Here is a 15,835-nt window from a genome sequence, read left to right as displayed (position 1 = left end):
GTTATTAGGGGAAAAAATATCTAAAAAGGCTCGTTGGAGACCAGACAATGAAAAAAAGAATTAGAAACACTGCATTCAACGATGGTTAACTATTTCTTGCACATATCTGAAGGTCTGGCATTACTAAAGGTTCTCATGCATACTAGGCAAGTGCTCTGCCACAGAACTTCATCCCCAGCCCTCAAATAGGTTTTTATTTATTTTTATTTTTTTATTATTTTATTTTATTTTATTTTTTTAAAGAGAGAGTAAGAGAGGAGAGAGAGAGAGAGAGAGAGAGAGAGAGAGAGAGAGAGAGAATTTTTAATATTTATTTTTTAGTTCTCGGCGGACACAACATCTTTGTTGGTATGTGGTGCTGAGAATCGAACCCGGGCCGCACGCATGCCAGGCGAGCGCACTACCGCTTGAGCTACATCCCCAGCCCCTATTTTTATTTTTTTAAAAATATTTGTTTATTTTAGTTCTCGGCGGGCGAACACAACATCTTTGTTTGTATGTGGTGCTGAGGTTCGAACCCGGGCCACACTCATGCCAGGCGAGCGCGCTACCACTTGAGCCACATCCCCAGCCCTCAAATAGGTTTTTAAATGAGATTTTTTGAGTGGGGACATAACTTACTGGTACAACATTTGCCTAGCATGTGTGAGGCCCTGGCTTCTATACTTAGCACTGGAAAAAAAGAGAGAGAGAGACAAAGAGATCTTGGATCACATATCCCAGTATCACTAGATTTTCTAGATTCTGTAAGTCTGAAAAGTACATTCACGATATGTTATTAGCTTTGCTGCTCACCCCCAAGCCCTGGTACTAGGGATTAAACCCAAGGGCACTCTAACTCTGAGCTACATCCTCAGCCCTCCCCACTTTTTTTGGTATTAGGAATTGAACCCAGGGGAACTTAACCACTGAGCCACATCCCCAGCCCTATGTTTTGTATTTTATTTAGAGACAGGGTCTCACTGAGTTGCTTAGCACCTCACTGTTGCTGAGGCTAGCTTTGAACTCACAGTCCTCCTACATCAGCCTCCTGAGCCACTAGGATTACAGGCATGCACCACCTCTCCCAGCACCTTTATTTATTTTTATGTGGTGCTGAGGATTAAACCCAGTACCTCACACATGCTAGATGGCGAGCACTCTACCACTGAGCCACACCCCCAGCCTCTGTATTTTATTTTGAGATAGGGTCTCTCTAGGTTGCTTACAGCCTTCCTAAATTGCTGAGGCTGGCTTTGAACTTGCGATCCTCCTGCCTCAGACTCAAGCCGAGCTACTGGGATTACAGGCATGTGGTGCCATGCCTGCTTCTCAACCCTTTTTATTTTTTATTTTAAGAAAGGGTCTTGGGCTGGGATTGAGGCTCAGCGGTAAAGTGCTCACTTAGCATGCGCAGGGCCCTGGGTTTAATCCTCAGCATCACATAAAAATGAATGAAATAAAGGTATTGTGTCCAACTACAACTTAAAAAATTAATATTACAAAAATTATCTTTTTTAAAAAAAAGAAAGGGTCTCACTGAGTTATTGAAGCTGGCAAGGAACTTGCAATCCTCCTGCCTCAACCTCCCAAGTTGCTGAAATTATAGCCATATACCACCACACTCGGCTGCTCCTCACCTTTTATAGTGTCATACTACTTGGTAGTTGTAATATACACAACATAAACTGAAAGACAACATCAATCCTCCTTGTTGAACACATGAGACTCATATATCTTGAAAATGCCATAGTGACAGAGCCAGTACTATGAACCTGTATCTCCTGGCTCCTAAACTAGTGAATTCTGTACTACTAATCAATATCTAAGCTGATTAGCTCTAATGAAATGCAGCTCTCTAGCGATTTGAGGCAGGGAAGGACATATTATCACAAAATAAAGCTAAAATTGACCAAAAAATAATACATCACCAGCCTGGTGTGGTGATGGTGCACGCCTGTAATCCCAGTGGCTCAGGAGGCTGAGGCAGGAGGATGTAAGTTCAAAGCCAGCCTCAGCAACTTAGCAAGGCCCTAAGTAACTCAGTGAGACCCTGTCTCCAAATAAAATATTAAAAGGGTGGGTGATGTGTCTCAGTGGTTAAGTGCCTCTGGATTTAATCCTTAGTACCCCCCCCAATTACTTTTTTCTTTTTAAAGTAAAGTCAGTGGCTCTGCATGTTTTATGGAGAACAGGAACTTTTTTTTTTTTTTGGTACCAGGGATTGAACTCGGGGGCACTCAACCACTGAGCTACAACCCCAGCCCTATTTTGTATTTTATTTAGAGACAGGTCTCACTGAGTTGCTTAGTACCTCACTGTTGCTGAGACTGGATTTGAACTCATCATCCTCCTGTCTCAGCCTCCCTAGCCGCTAGGATTTTGTGTGCACCACCACACCCAGCGAGAACAGTAACTTTTTTTAAAAAAAATTTGTTTGTTTTTTTTTTAGTTGTAGGTGGACACTTCCTATTATATTATCAAAGGAATTGTTAGGGGACCCACCCTGCTAGTAGAATAGAGCAGTAAGGAGAGTATTGTTCCCCTCTACCTTTTTTTGTGATGCTGAGGATGAACCTAGGGCCTTACATATACATGATAGGCAAGTGCTCTACTACCGAGCTCCATCCCTAGCCTAAGAATGTTGGTTTTATTGGAAAGCTTTATGAAAAGAAGCAGGTTGCAAATGATAATGAAGGATATATGCTTGAAGGAACATGTGGATCCAGTTTAATGTATTAAACATTCCAGGGAGAGAATGCATAGACCCTGTTGCCTAATCCACAGAGTCCTGAAATCTAAGAAATCTCAGTTATCCCTTCCTACTTTGTTGTGCAAAGGATTGACAATTTTAAAAATCATTAGAGCACAGTTACAGAGTTGAATTCTCCAGCTTAAGATCCTGATGCATGAAGTAAAATTTGTACAGAAAAGTGAGTGTAAATTGTGTATTTATCTAGTGGGAGTTAAAGATATGGAAACTGTAAAGTGGATTAGCTTCAGTGACTCAGAAGTTAGAGGAATGATGAATGGCATGCCTGATGTCAGGAACTTGCCCAAATGATCTGAAGGCATATTTTGTGCTATTGTTGCAAAATTAGGGTATAGTCAGAGAAATTATTCTGAACAACAATTTAGAGTAAGATTACACTGAGTCTGAGTTGAAATCATTTTCACTTCTTTGCAATTGTAATATGTACACTGCTTATTTTTCTCATTCCATTATTTAGGCCTCTAATACTTGGTTGTCCTACCCTTTCTAAACTATACTTGGCAGTAAAGCATGTGGTCCATATTTTGCTAAATATTGTTATACCTCTTTTTTTTTAGACAGTGGACTTATCAACGCACTTTGAGGGCACAGCTTTTTAAAAATGTTTATTTATTTATTTATTTTTAGGTGTAGATGGACACAACAAATGCCTTTATTTTTATGTGGTGCTGAGGATAGAACCCGGGTCCCACCCATGCTAGGGGAGCACTCTACCGCTGAGCCACAATCCCAGCCCTGTTATACCTCTTTCAAGTAATTTTCTAATTGTGCTTGATGTTTCCTGTATGTAAAGACTCTCTCTCTTGCACCAGAATTTGCAGAATTAAATTTCTTAAATGTCAGTTATTTTACACAGTGCAGTTCCCACACTGTTTTGTGATGAACATCTTGTATTAATAAAAATACCAATGTCAAGGGGTTGGGGTTGTAGCTCAGTGGTTGAGCACTTGCCTTGCATGTGTGAGTCACTGGGTTCAATCCTCAGCACCACATAAATAAAAAAATAAAATAAAGATATTGAAAAAAAATACCAGTGTCAAAAGTTTTGAACCTCTTGGTTCTGTATAGTTGGCTGACTTATTACTGGTGTCAATAACTATATTTAAAGATGTTGTGTTTTTTTCCTTTTTTTCCCTCTGACCCTTATTAAAAGAATTAGAGGTCAGGCTAGGTATAGTGGCACACTCATGTAATCCCAGCAGCTCAGGAGGCTGAGGCAGGAGGATCACGAGTTTAGCCTCAGCAATTTAGCCAGGCTCTAAGCATCTCAGTGAGACCCTGTCTCTGAATAAAAAGTTTTAAAAATGGGGACTATGGATGTGGCTCAGTAGTTGATTGCCCCTGGGTTCAATCCCTAGTACACAAAAAAAGAATTACAGGTCAGGCTGGGGTATAGTTTAGTGGTAGAGTGCTTGCCTAGCTTGTATGAGGCCCTGAGTTTATCCTCAGTACTGCAGGTTTATCCAGAACCCAGCGTGGTGGTGCACACCTGCAATCCCAGTGGTAGGGGAGGACAAGGCAGGAGGATCAGGAGTTCAAAGGCAGCCTCAGTGAAAAGCAAGGCTTTAAGCAACTCAGTGAGATCCTGTTTCTAAATAAAATACAAAGTAGGAATGGAGATGTGGCTCAGTGGTTGAGTGTCACTGAGTTCAATCCCTGGTACATATACACACAAAAAAAAGTTTCTTGTATCCTTGCCAGCACTTTCCTTCTTTAAAAACCTCTAGTTTGATCCTGCTTTTAAATTATTGCTGACTCAATTGAAAGGCATATTATTGTCCAAGGGACAAATTTAGCCTGCTGTTAGCTTTTTGAAAAGTTTTATTGGAACTTAACCATGTTCATCTGTTTATTGTCCACAGCTACTTTCCCACTACACTGGCAAAACTGAAAAGCTACAACAGAGATTGATATGGCCCCAAAAGCCTAAAATATTTATTTTGTCTGTCCTTTTGAAGAAAAAGTTTGCCCACTATCTGGTTTATTGACCTCTTGCCTGGAATAAAGGTAGTAGCCATGAAAAATGATTGCTGGCCCCGTGTGATGGTGCATGCTTATGTAATCCCAATGACTCGGAAGGTTGAGGCAGGAGGACTACAAGTTCAAGACCAGCCTGGGTAACTTAGCAAGACACTGTCTCAAAGTAAAAAATGAAAAGGGCTGGGGATGTAGCTCAGTGATGGAGCACCCCTGGGTTCAATCCCTAGTACTAAGAAAAAAAGAAAAGAAAACTGATTGCTATGAGAATGTAACTGACATAATTGTGTAGACAGCTATTATCATTTGATGTGGGGCATTGAATACCACCCAGTTATATTAGCTTTGCTTTTTCTAACCTAGGAAAAAAAAGAAAGAAAAGATTTTTACTAAGTAATAATATTTAAAACTGAGCTGTTTAAATGTTGCTGTTTTTACCTGTCTATTCTCATCTGAAAGTGGAACATTCCCAGGGAGAAGAGGAAGGTACCATCGGGTTCCTTAAGTCACTAAAAGCCCCAGCCCAGGATTCAGTACCTCCCCCAACCCTGAATTCTCACCACGTTCTTCCTGGGGTTGATTCCAAGCCAAAACATCCTTTTCATGGTTAGAGAGGATCAGTTGCTTAAATGAATTCATGTCAGTTGTATTTATGGTTTTACAATAAATGACCTTTAGGGAAAAAAAAAAAAGAAAAGAAATAGATTTTAAGCCAGGCAAGGTGGTGCACACCTGTAATCCCAGCGGCTTGGGAGGCTAAAACAGGAAAATTGTGACTTCAAAGCCAGCCTCAGCAATAGTGAGGTACTAAGCAATTTAGTGAGACCCTGACACTAAATAAAATAAAAAAAAAATAGGACTGGGGATGTGGCTCAGTGGTTGAGTACCCGAGTTCAATTCCCAGTACAAAAAAAAAAAATGAGAGAGAGAGAGAGAGAGAGACAAAGAAATAGATTTAACTCAGTTCTGGGTAACATGTAGGGTTTTATATAAATTCATTTGAAATGACTCATACTAATTGTAGTTTATGCTACCTCAATTATTTCTTTCAGTTTTATAGTCTTATTAAATAAAATTGGCAGATACAAGTTTGGGGGAGAATACTATTGCCAGCCCTAAGAGTCAGGCTCCCTACACAAAAGATAGTAAAAATAGGTGACCCATTAGTGTTCCTTAAATATACTTATAATTGACTGCCTATTCATGTTATTGTTGGGAAAATTTATAAAATATTGAGTTCTTCCCTGTAATATGCAAATTGTCATGCTACAAAATGGGATCAAGTCTCAATAAGCTTAGGAAGGTAGAGAAAGTGCTAAAGAAATTCAAGGAAGGGAGTGAAAAATTAAAGCAAGAATTGATGAAGGATAAGGAAAAAGTTCAGGAAGAAGGTACATTTGAAATGGGCCTTAATGGATCCATAGAGTACACTCTGGAAAAGAGGTCTTCAGATGGCTGGGACAGCATTTCGAGTATACAGAACAGGCTTTGGAGGCAGAAAAGCATAGGTCTGGGATATCCAGACAGCTCAGTGGTGAACTTTGCCCTATAGGCCTCGATTCCAAATGCTCTTCTGCTGACCAGTGTTGATCCCCAGTGAAGGGACTGGTTTTTTGTTTTTTTTACCAATCCATTTTTAAAAAAAGAGTTAAGTGCTATGTAATTAAATATGTTATGTAGCTGCTAATTGTCCTGTTCTTTGCCTCTCTAAGCACTTATTTTACTCTACCATACATTTGGGTCCTTTGAGTATTTTTCTTCCCTATTAAAGCCCTACACTGCATTCTGAGATCATTAATTCCCTACATTTTTATAAATACCAAAATGAGCTTTTATAAGTGAAACATTACTGTTGGTCCATGATGAGATTTTAAAAAATTAATTACTATTATTTAATTGTACATATTTATGGGAAACAGTGTGATAATTCAATATATGCATACAATGCATAATAATAAAATCAGGGTAATTAACATTTCAATCTCAAATATTTTGTAATTTTTTTTACTTTTTTGGTGTGTGTGTGTGTGTGTGTGTGTGTGTGTGTGTGTGTGTGTGTGAGAGAGAGAGTTGTTGGGGATCCAGCTCAGGTCTTCACTAATGCTAGGCAAGCATCTACCACTGAGCCACATTCCCAGTCCCCATTTTTTAAAATTTTAGATTAACACATAGTATACATATTTATGATGCCCAGCATGATATTTCAATACATGTATATACTATATACTGATCAAATCAGGCTCATTAATATTTTCATGTTCTTATCATATGAAGTTTGCAACCTTCCAGATCTTTTCTCTCTTCTCCTTTTTTAAAAAAATATTTATCTTTTTTTTTTTTGATGTGGTTCTGAGGATCAAACCCAGTGCCTCATACATGCAAGGCAAGCACTCAACCACTGAGCTACAACCCCAGCCCTAAATATTTATATTTTAGTTGTAATTGGACACAATACTTTTATTTATTTATTTTTATGTGGTACTGAGGATCGAATCCAGCACCACAACCCCAGCCCCCTTTCTTCTCTTTTAGTTATTCAAAAAATGTATAATAGGTTATTGTGAACTGCTGTCATTGCACTGTGCCATATTTGGCAAAAGAGAAAGGTAGTTATTGGATATTTGTGCCTAGATTTTTTTGAGGGGAAGTACCAGGGATTGGACTCAGGGGCACTCTACCACTGAGCCACATCATTAGTCCTATTTTTGTATTTTATTAGAGACAGGGTCTCACTGAGTTACTTAGCACCTCCCCGTTGCTAAGGCTGGCTTTGAACTCACTATCCTCCTGTCTCAGCCTCCCCAACTGCTGGGATTACAGGCCTGTGCCTAGATTTTGTATTGAAATTTTACTACTTCCTGAAATCCACAAATCTGGTGCCAAATCATGGAGGGCTTTGAATATCATGGTAAATAACTAAGTTCAGGATTGGTGCAGTGGCTTGTAATCCCATTGACTGGGGAGGTTGAGGCAGAAGGATCACAAGTTCAAGGCCAGTCACAGCAACTTAGCTAGGCCCTGTCTCAAAAAAGAAAATAAAAAGGGCTGGGGATATAACTCAGTGGTAAAGTGCCATTAGTTCAATTCCCCAGTACTGCCAACCCCCCAAAAACAAAACTTAGTTAAGCAGACTATAAAATCACTGAAATTGTAAGACAGCAAGCTGTTCTTTCATGTACCACCACACCAGACTGGAAAGGTTTTGAATTGGTTCTTAGCAAGGAGCCTGAAAAGAATAAAATACAAGTAAGAGAGAGTATGGAGGTAAACCCCAAAAGACTGGATGTGAATGTAACATTAGTCCACTTTACCTTTTGAATATATCCTTCGCTACTGCTTATTTTTTATTTTTTAAAAATATTTTAGCTATAGATGGACACAATATTGCCACAGTCTGGCTGGGCACAATTCACAAGCCAGTTGTCAAGCAGAAACGAACTTTATTTTTAGAACACACTGGGCACCACATGAGCTCTTCAGGAATTCCCTCAGAGCCCAACTGCCACCACCCGCTTTTTTTGCTAGCCTCTCTACAGCTCTTGAGCCTGATTGGCTGGGTTGCGTGGACAGAGCCAAAAGAGTCCCCCAATGAGCAGCTCCGTGGTCTGAAAGGGCAGGAAAACAGCCCAATGAGCATCACCGCAGAGGAGCCAATCAGCTGGAAGTTTGCTGGGGCGCGGTGAGCCAATCAGATGGAAGTTTGCTGGGGCCGCTTTGGCTGTAGCTCTCAACACAACATCTTTATTTTATTTATTTATTTTTATGTGGTGCTCAGTATCAACCCAGTGGCTCACACCTGTGAGGCAAGTGCTCAACCACTGAGCTACATCCCAAGCCCCAAGCTGCTTATTTTAAAAGGGACTTGTTTTTCTTTTCCTCTCCTTCCCCATACCTGATCTAGGGGTAGGTAACAAGATTACCATTTCCCCTCCTAGGCCTAGTTATCTGTTTTGAGCTCACCACTAGAAGAAGTCAACCTGAGAAGTGCTTTATAGTCCATATTAACAACTGAATAAGTGAATTTCACTTCACCATGCCCTCGGGGTACACCTGGGACTCCCCTTGAGGCATACCTGGAATGCAGCTTTTAAGAGCTTTTTTTTTAATATTTATTTTTTAGTTGTAGTTGGAAACAATACCTTTATTTTATTTATTTATTTTTATGTGGTGCTGAGGATCGAACCCAGGACTTCACCTGTTCTGGGCAAGTGCTCCGCTGCTGAGCTTCTTTTAATAGTTCTTTGTTCTCGATGATGGGTGGAACCACAGTGTCCAGATAAGAGTCTCCAGTGCTCCTTTGCTAGCAAAGCAATAAGGCTTCTTTTTCCTTTTTCTCAAAACTGTGTCCTTGTTATTAAATTGGCATGAATTGGCATCGGGGACAAGGACCCAGCTTTCGGTAACAAAAGCAGCCAAAGAACAGTATTAAAAATGATTTCTTATTATCATTGGAGAAACCTGGATGATAGGTACATGGGAACCATTGGCATACTTTTTGCAACTTCTTGTGAGTCTTAAACTATTTCAAAGTAAAAAGTTATGAGCCGGGCACAGTGGCTCACGCCTGTAATCCCAGCTGCTGGGGAGGCAGATTCAGGAGGATCGGGAGCTAACCTCAGCCATGGTGAGGCACTAAAAAACCTAGTGACACCCTGTATCTAAATAAAATACAAAATAGGGCCGGGCCGGGAATGTGGCTCAGTGGTAGAGTGCCCCTGGGTTCAATCCCCAGTACAAAAGAAAAAGTTATAGTAAAAAGAAAACATGTAAAGGAAAAGATGACTTCTTCAAGGTTATAAGCTCAAATAGAATTGAGGCCACCTGAGTGGGCAATAGTCCAAGGTGAGGACCCCTACTCCATTTTCAGTGGGCAGCAGCTGCTCACTTTCAGTGTGTTGTTGCCATGTGGGAATGGAGCCCAGTGTTGCAAAATCTTGCAAATTTTCAATAGAAGCCAAAAATCTGGAATCTGGATTTTTTTAAATATGAAATTTCTCAGTTTGCACAATGAATTCAGAAATGTTTTAACACCATGTAGGCCAAACAAAACATATCTGTGGAAGATTTCAGTTCTATCTACACCTGCTATCAGTTATCCCTCTTGTTCATGTAAAATTTGGGTAGCTCCAATCATAAATTTTATTTTGGTACTGGAGATTGAACTCAAGTGCACTTAACCACTGAGCCACATCACCAGCCCTTTTATATTTTATTTTGAGACCGGGTCACATTAGGTTTCTTAAAGAGTTGCTAAGTTGCTGAGGCTGGCTTCAAACCTGCAATCCTTCTGTCTCAGCCTCCTGAGCTGCTGGGATTACAGGGGTACACGTACACTGTGCCCAGCTTCAATCATAAATTTATTTATTTATTTATTTATTTATTTATTTATTTATTAAAGAGAGAGGGAGGGGGAGAGAGAGAATTTTCTTAATATTTATTTTTTAGTTTTCAGCGGACATAACATCTTTGTTTGTATGTGGTGCTGAGGATCGAACCAGGGCCACACGCCTGCCAGGCGAGCGTGCTATCACTTGAGCACATCCCCAGCCCTCCAATCATAAATTTAAACGAATTACAGGTTTACGCTGAAAATGATGTATTTCCAAGGTCATAATAAATTATTCTTTTTCTCTAGCTTTAGAGGTAAAGTGGCATGCATGAGAATTCCTTTTTTAAAAATTTTTAAAAAATATTTATATTTTAGTATTCGGCGGACACAACATCTTTGTTTGTATGTGGTGCTGAGGATCGAACCCAGGCCGCACGCATGCCAGGCGAGCGCGCTACCGCTTGATCCACATCTCCAGCCCCAAGAATTTCTTTTCTTATATGGTAACTTGTTTAAGCTTAATGGACTAAGATGTGTACTTTTAAGTGTGTGTGTGTGTGTATGTGTGTGTGTGTGTGTTAATTTCTACATCTGCACAGTTGTCTCTACCAGAATGCCATTTACAATTAACAGTGTTGCTATTTAAGTATTAGAAATCTTATTTCTTGAAAAAATTTGCAGACTTGAGGATGTAGCTCAGCGGTCGAGTGCTTGCCTAGCATGCATAAGGCCTAAATTCCATTTCCAGCACTGTTTTTTAAAAAAAATTGTAATAAACTTTATATAACAAGTGTTTTCTTTTTGTCCTTAGTGATAATTCACAGGTATTCCAAGCTGACACGTTAAGAGTGAAAAGAAACAGCATGACATTTATGAGCCAGCATGCCCTGGTAAGAAAATGCTGATACCAGCCTCCTTGTCCAAGACTTAAGCTATTTGCTTGCTCTCTCTCTCTGTCTCTCTGTCTCTCTGTCTCTCTGTCTCTCTCTCTCTCTCTCTCTCTCTCTCTCTCTGTGTGTGTGTGTGTGTGTGTGTGTGTGTTGCTGGGGATTGGGCATGCAAGGCAAGTGCACTACCAACTAACTGAACTATATCCCCAGTCCAAGCTTACTTGTCTTAACCAGTGGTTCTTAGACTTGAGTGAGCACATGGGGGACTTGTTAAAACATGGCTGGCTAGGTCTTCCCCCAGAGTTTCTGATTCAGTGAGTCTGGGGCAGAGCCTGAGAATTTACATTCCTAACAAGTTCTTCCTTGAGAAACAGAGCTCTAAGCAGGGCTGGGGCTGCTCAGAAGGCTGAAACAGGAGGATCTGGAGTTCAAAGCCAGCCTCAGCAACTTTGTGAGGCCTTGTTAGGCCCTAAGAAACTCAGTGAGACCCTGTTTCTAAATAAAATACAAAATAGGGCTGGGGATGTGGCTCAGTGGTGGAGTGCCCCTGAGTTCAATCCCCTGTACTCCCCCCCAAAAAAAGAGAAATAGAGTTCTAAACAGTAATGAAGGAAAAATAAGTACATCAAAAACAGTTTTTGCTGCAGGTGAAGCAGAATTAACTTTTGAATTTCATATGGATTTAGCATTAAAGTTTGTTTTTATGCATAAGATCATCTAGCTTCCAGTTTTTGAAGGGCATACTAACTTTGAGAGGGAAATTTGCAGGCTCTCTTAAAAGTAGTTTTCGGCTTTTAATTTGATTTTTTAAAAAATTTGACTTTTATCACATTTATCTTGAATTGTAAATGAAATTTGCTATTCATAGTGTTATAATGCAATCTTTAAATTGTAACTGTTTTCTGCTAGTTAAACATATGAAACATACTTATGATCAGTAAACCAAGGTGACTGAATGATTCATTTTGTGAAAATTGTATTGAGGTAAAATTCACATAACTTTTTTTTTTGAGAGAGAGAGAGAGAGAGAGAGAGAGAGAGAGAGAGAGAGAGAGAAAGAGAGAGAGAACTTTTTAATATATATATATATTTTTTTTAGTTCTCGGCGGACACAACATCTTTGTTTGTATGTGGTGCTGAGGACCGAACCCGGGCCGCACACATGCCAGGCGAGTGCGCTACCGCTTGAGCCACATCCCCAGCCCAATTCACATAACTTTTTTAAAAATATTTTTTTAGTTGTAGATGGACACAATACTTTGATTTTACTTACATGTCGTGCTGAGGATCAAACCCAGTGCTTTCCACATGCAAGGCGAGTGCTTTACCACTGAACTCGAGCCCCAGCCCCAGCCCTCACATAACATTTAATTGTTTTAAAGTGTACAATTTGCCAGGTGAGGTGACCGAGGCCTGTAATTCCAGCTACTCTGGAGGGTGATGCAGGAGGATAGCAAGTTTGAGGCCAGCCTCAGTAATTTAACCAGACCCTGTCTGAAAATTAAAAAAATAATAATAAGAGCTGGGGATATAGCTCAGTGCTAGAGTTCCATTGGGTTCAATCCCCAGTACTGCTAAAAAATAAATGAAAAGTACAATTCAGCGCATTCACCATGTTGTTCAACCCTCAGCTCTCTTTAGTTTCAGGAAGTGCCCATCCTTGTTTTGTTCCTAGTCCTGGTGGGAAAGCTTTCATAGTTAATATTCATTGTAATGTTAACTGTGCATTTTGGTAAATTCCCTTTATCATGTTAAGGAAGTTTCCTTTCACTCTTAGTCTCTGAGGGTTTCCATGTTGTAAGGGCTTTTGAGCCTTGGGGGAATGGGTGGTGCAACCCTATAATCCCAGTAATTCTGGGAGGTTGAAGCAGAAAGATCACAAATTCAAGGCCAGCGCCAGCAATTTAAGGAGACTCTATCACAAAATCAAAGAATAAAAAGGGCTGGGGTGTAGCTCAGTGCTACTACACTCTTAGATTCAATCCTTGGTACCAAAAACAGAAAAGGCATTGAATTGTCATGAGTGTTTTCTCTAAGCCTTTTGAGATGACCATGTTTTCCCTCTTTGTCCTATTTATATAATGTAGCACTATGATTTTCTTATGTTAAACCTCCCTTGAGTTCCTGGAATGAATCTTTTTGCATCTTTATTTATAAGGGATATTGGTCTGTAGGTTTCTTTCTGGAGGTATCTTTGCTGGCTTTGGTATCTGGGTAATTGCTGGCTTCAGAATGCATTAGGAAGTGCTAGCTTTTTCTTCCCCTTCAGTTCTAAGACTGGAACCCAGGACCTTGCACATGCTAAGTAAGCTATGCACTAACACTGAGCTACACCCCAGCCCCAGCCTCTCTAATTTTGGAAGAATTTGAAAAAGATTGGTGTTAGTTCTTCATTTAAATGTTTTATAGAGTTTATCCATAAAACTATCTAGTCCTGGAAATTCCTTTTTCTTTCTTTTTTTTTTTTTTTTTTTTGTGGTGCTGGGGATTGAACCCAGGGCCTTGCTCATGCAAGGCAAGCACTCTACCAACTGAGCTCTATCCCCAGCCCCTAGTCCTGGAAATTTCTTTATTGAAAGGTTTGTTTGTTTATTTTATTTTATTTAGTTGTAGATGGACACAATACCTTTATTTTATTTATTTATTTTTATGTGGTGCTGAGGATCAAACCCAGTGCCTCACACATGCTAGGCAAGTGCTCTACCACTGAGCCACATCCCCAGCCCTGTTGGAAGGTTTTTGACCACAGATTCTATGTCTTACTATAAGTCTGTTGAGATTTTCTATTTCTTCTTGAATCATTTTGGTAATTTGTGTTTCTAGGCATTTGTCCATTTTATATAGATTAACTTGTTGTCATACAGTTAATTGTTTATAGATTTCTCTATCACATTAATTTCTTTTTCTTTAAATTTTTTTAGTTGTTGATGGACCTTTATTTATTTACTTATTTTATTTATATGTGGTGCTGAGAATCAAACCCAGGGCTTCACTCATGCTAGGCAAGTGCTCAACCACTGAGCTACAACCCCAGCCCCCTATCATATGAATTTCTATATGAATCTGTAGAGTGCATTCTACTGAAATGTTATACCTTGAAATAAATTTTAGAGTATACTTCCTGCTGGGTACAATGGTGCAAGCCAGTAATCCCAGTGATTTGGGGTCTGAGGCAGGAGAATTACAAGTTTGGGGGCAGCTTCAGCAATTTAGCAAGGCCCTTAGCAACTTACTGAGATCCTGCCTCAAAATAAGAAATTCAAAGGATTTGTGGTGTGGCTCAGTGGTAAAGTGCCTCTGGGTTCAATTCCTAGTATCCCTCCAAACATTACATCTTAAGCTTAAAATTAGATGTCTTCATCTTCATAGAATGATATTGAATATTATTTCCACAACTTTTTTTTGGTAATGGGAATTGAACCCAGAGGGGCTTAAACACTGAGCCACATCTCTAGCCCTTTTTTTGTGTTTTATTTAGAGACAGGTTCTTACTGAGTTGCTGAGGGCCTCACTAATTTGCTGAGCTTGGCTTTGAACTCCAGATCCTCCTACCTTAGCCTTCTAAGCCACTGGGGTTATAGGCATACACCACCATGCCCAGCCTAGTACCTAAAATTTTTAAATGCATAATATTTCTTAGGAATTTTAGTTTCTTAATTTACTTATAATTCAGTTTAATATAATGCATATTTAAAATAAGCCATCTTATAAAACACATTGTTTTGCAGAATTAAATTCATTTTTACATATTTGGTGATGGGAACATTCATGGCTTATAGGTTTAACTTGCTGTAATAGTGCTATGCATATAACTTTATTTTGTCAAAATATACCATCATCCCTGTTGTGGCCCAGGCCTGTAATCCTAGTGGCTCCTGAGGCTGAGACAGGAGAATCATGAGTTCAAAGAAACCCTCACCAAAATCAAGGCCTTAAGCAACTCAGACCATGTCTGCAAATAAAATACAAAATAAATCTGAGGATTAAACCCCCGGCCTCGCATGTGTTAGGCAAGTGTTCTACCACTGAACCACAATCTCAGCCCCAGGAATTTTATTTCTAATTTATGGATCTCTATGGTATTTAAATATTTTTCAGAAAGCATGAACAATAAATGTATTTTTCATTTCTAGCTAACATATCACATTACAAAGTAGAACTATCATTCCTGAAAAAAATATAAGCATTGTTGAGTGGTATCATAAACTATATATTTTTGTTGGGGGTTAGCAGGGATTGAACTCAGGGGAACTTGACCACTGAGCCACATCTCTAGCCCTATTTTGTGTTTTATTTAGAGACAGGATCTCACTCAGAATTTCCAGCCCTTGCTGGGACTTTGAAACCATGATCCTTCTACCTCGGCTTCCCAAACTGCTGGGATTACAGGTCTGTGCCACTGTGCTTGGCTCATAAACTATATGTATGTAAGTGTCTTTCCCATCCTGGACTATCCTTAAAATTGGTACTATAGACTCTGGGTTGGTGGTGCACACCTATAATCCCAGTGGTTTAGGAGGCTGAGGCAGGAGGATCACAGGTTCAAAGCCAGCCTCAGCAAAAAAGGAGGCACTTAGCAACTCAGTGAGACCTTGTTTCTTTTAAATTACAAAATAGGGCTGGGGATGTAACTTAATGGTTGAGGGCCCCTGAGTGCAATCCCCAGTACCCCGCCCCCTGAAAAAAAAATTGGTATTGCAGGTACCTAGAGTGGTCAATTCATAGAGACAGTAAATTGATGATTGCCAGGGCTGGGAGGAGGGAGGAACAGCAGGTATTGTTTAATGGGTATAGAGTTTCGGTATTGAAAGATGAAGAGTTCTGGCGATTGGTTGTACAACAGTGTGTACAACACTACTGAACTGTGTACTTAAAAATGATTACAAT

At 39.7% G+C, this 15,835-nt stretch overlaps 1 protein-coding gene across 2 annotated transcripts in view; it reads left to right on the top strand.

Moving 5' to 3' along the window:
• Pabir3 (PABIR family member 3) overlaps positions 1–15,835 on the top strand; it is a 50,186-nt gene that overhangs the window by 1,205 nt on the left and 33,146 nt on the right. For both annotated transcript variants that reach the window (XR_013431665.1, XM_078034250.1), the window contains exon 3: positions 10,870–10,948. Coding sequence is in view for 1 of the 2 variants with exons in the window: in XM_078034250.1 (XP_077890376.1) it covers positions 10,870–10,948 (79 nt within the window). In the remaining variant the exon portion in view is untranslated. The remainder of the gene's footprint in view (positions 1–10,869; positions 10,949–15,835) is intronic.

This window comes from Ictidomys tridecemlineatus, chromosome X, assembly GCF_052094955.1.
Source record: "Ictidomys tridecemlineatus isolate mIctTri1 chromosome X, mIctTri1.hap1, whole genome shotgun sequence".
NCBI lineage: Eukaryota > Metazoa > Chordata > Mammalia > Rodentia > Sciuridae > Ictidomys > Ictidomys tridecemlineatus.
The sequence above is the reverse complement of the archived record's forward strand: the minus strand, read 5'-3'. Positions and strand labels throughout refer to the sequence as shown.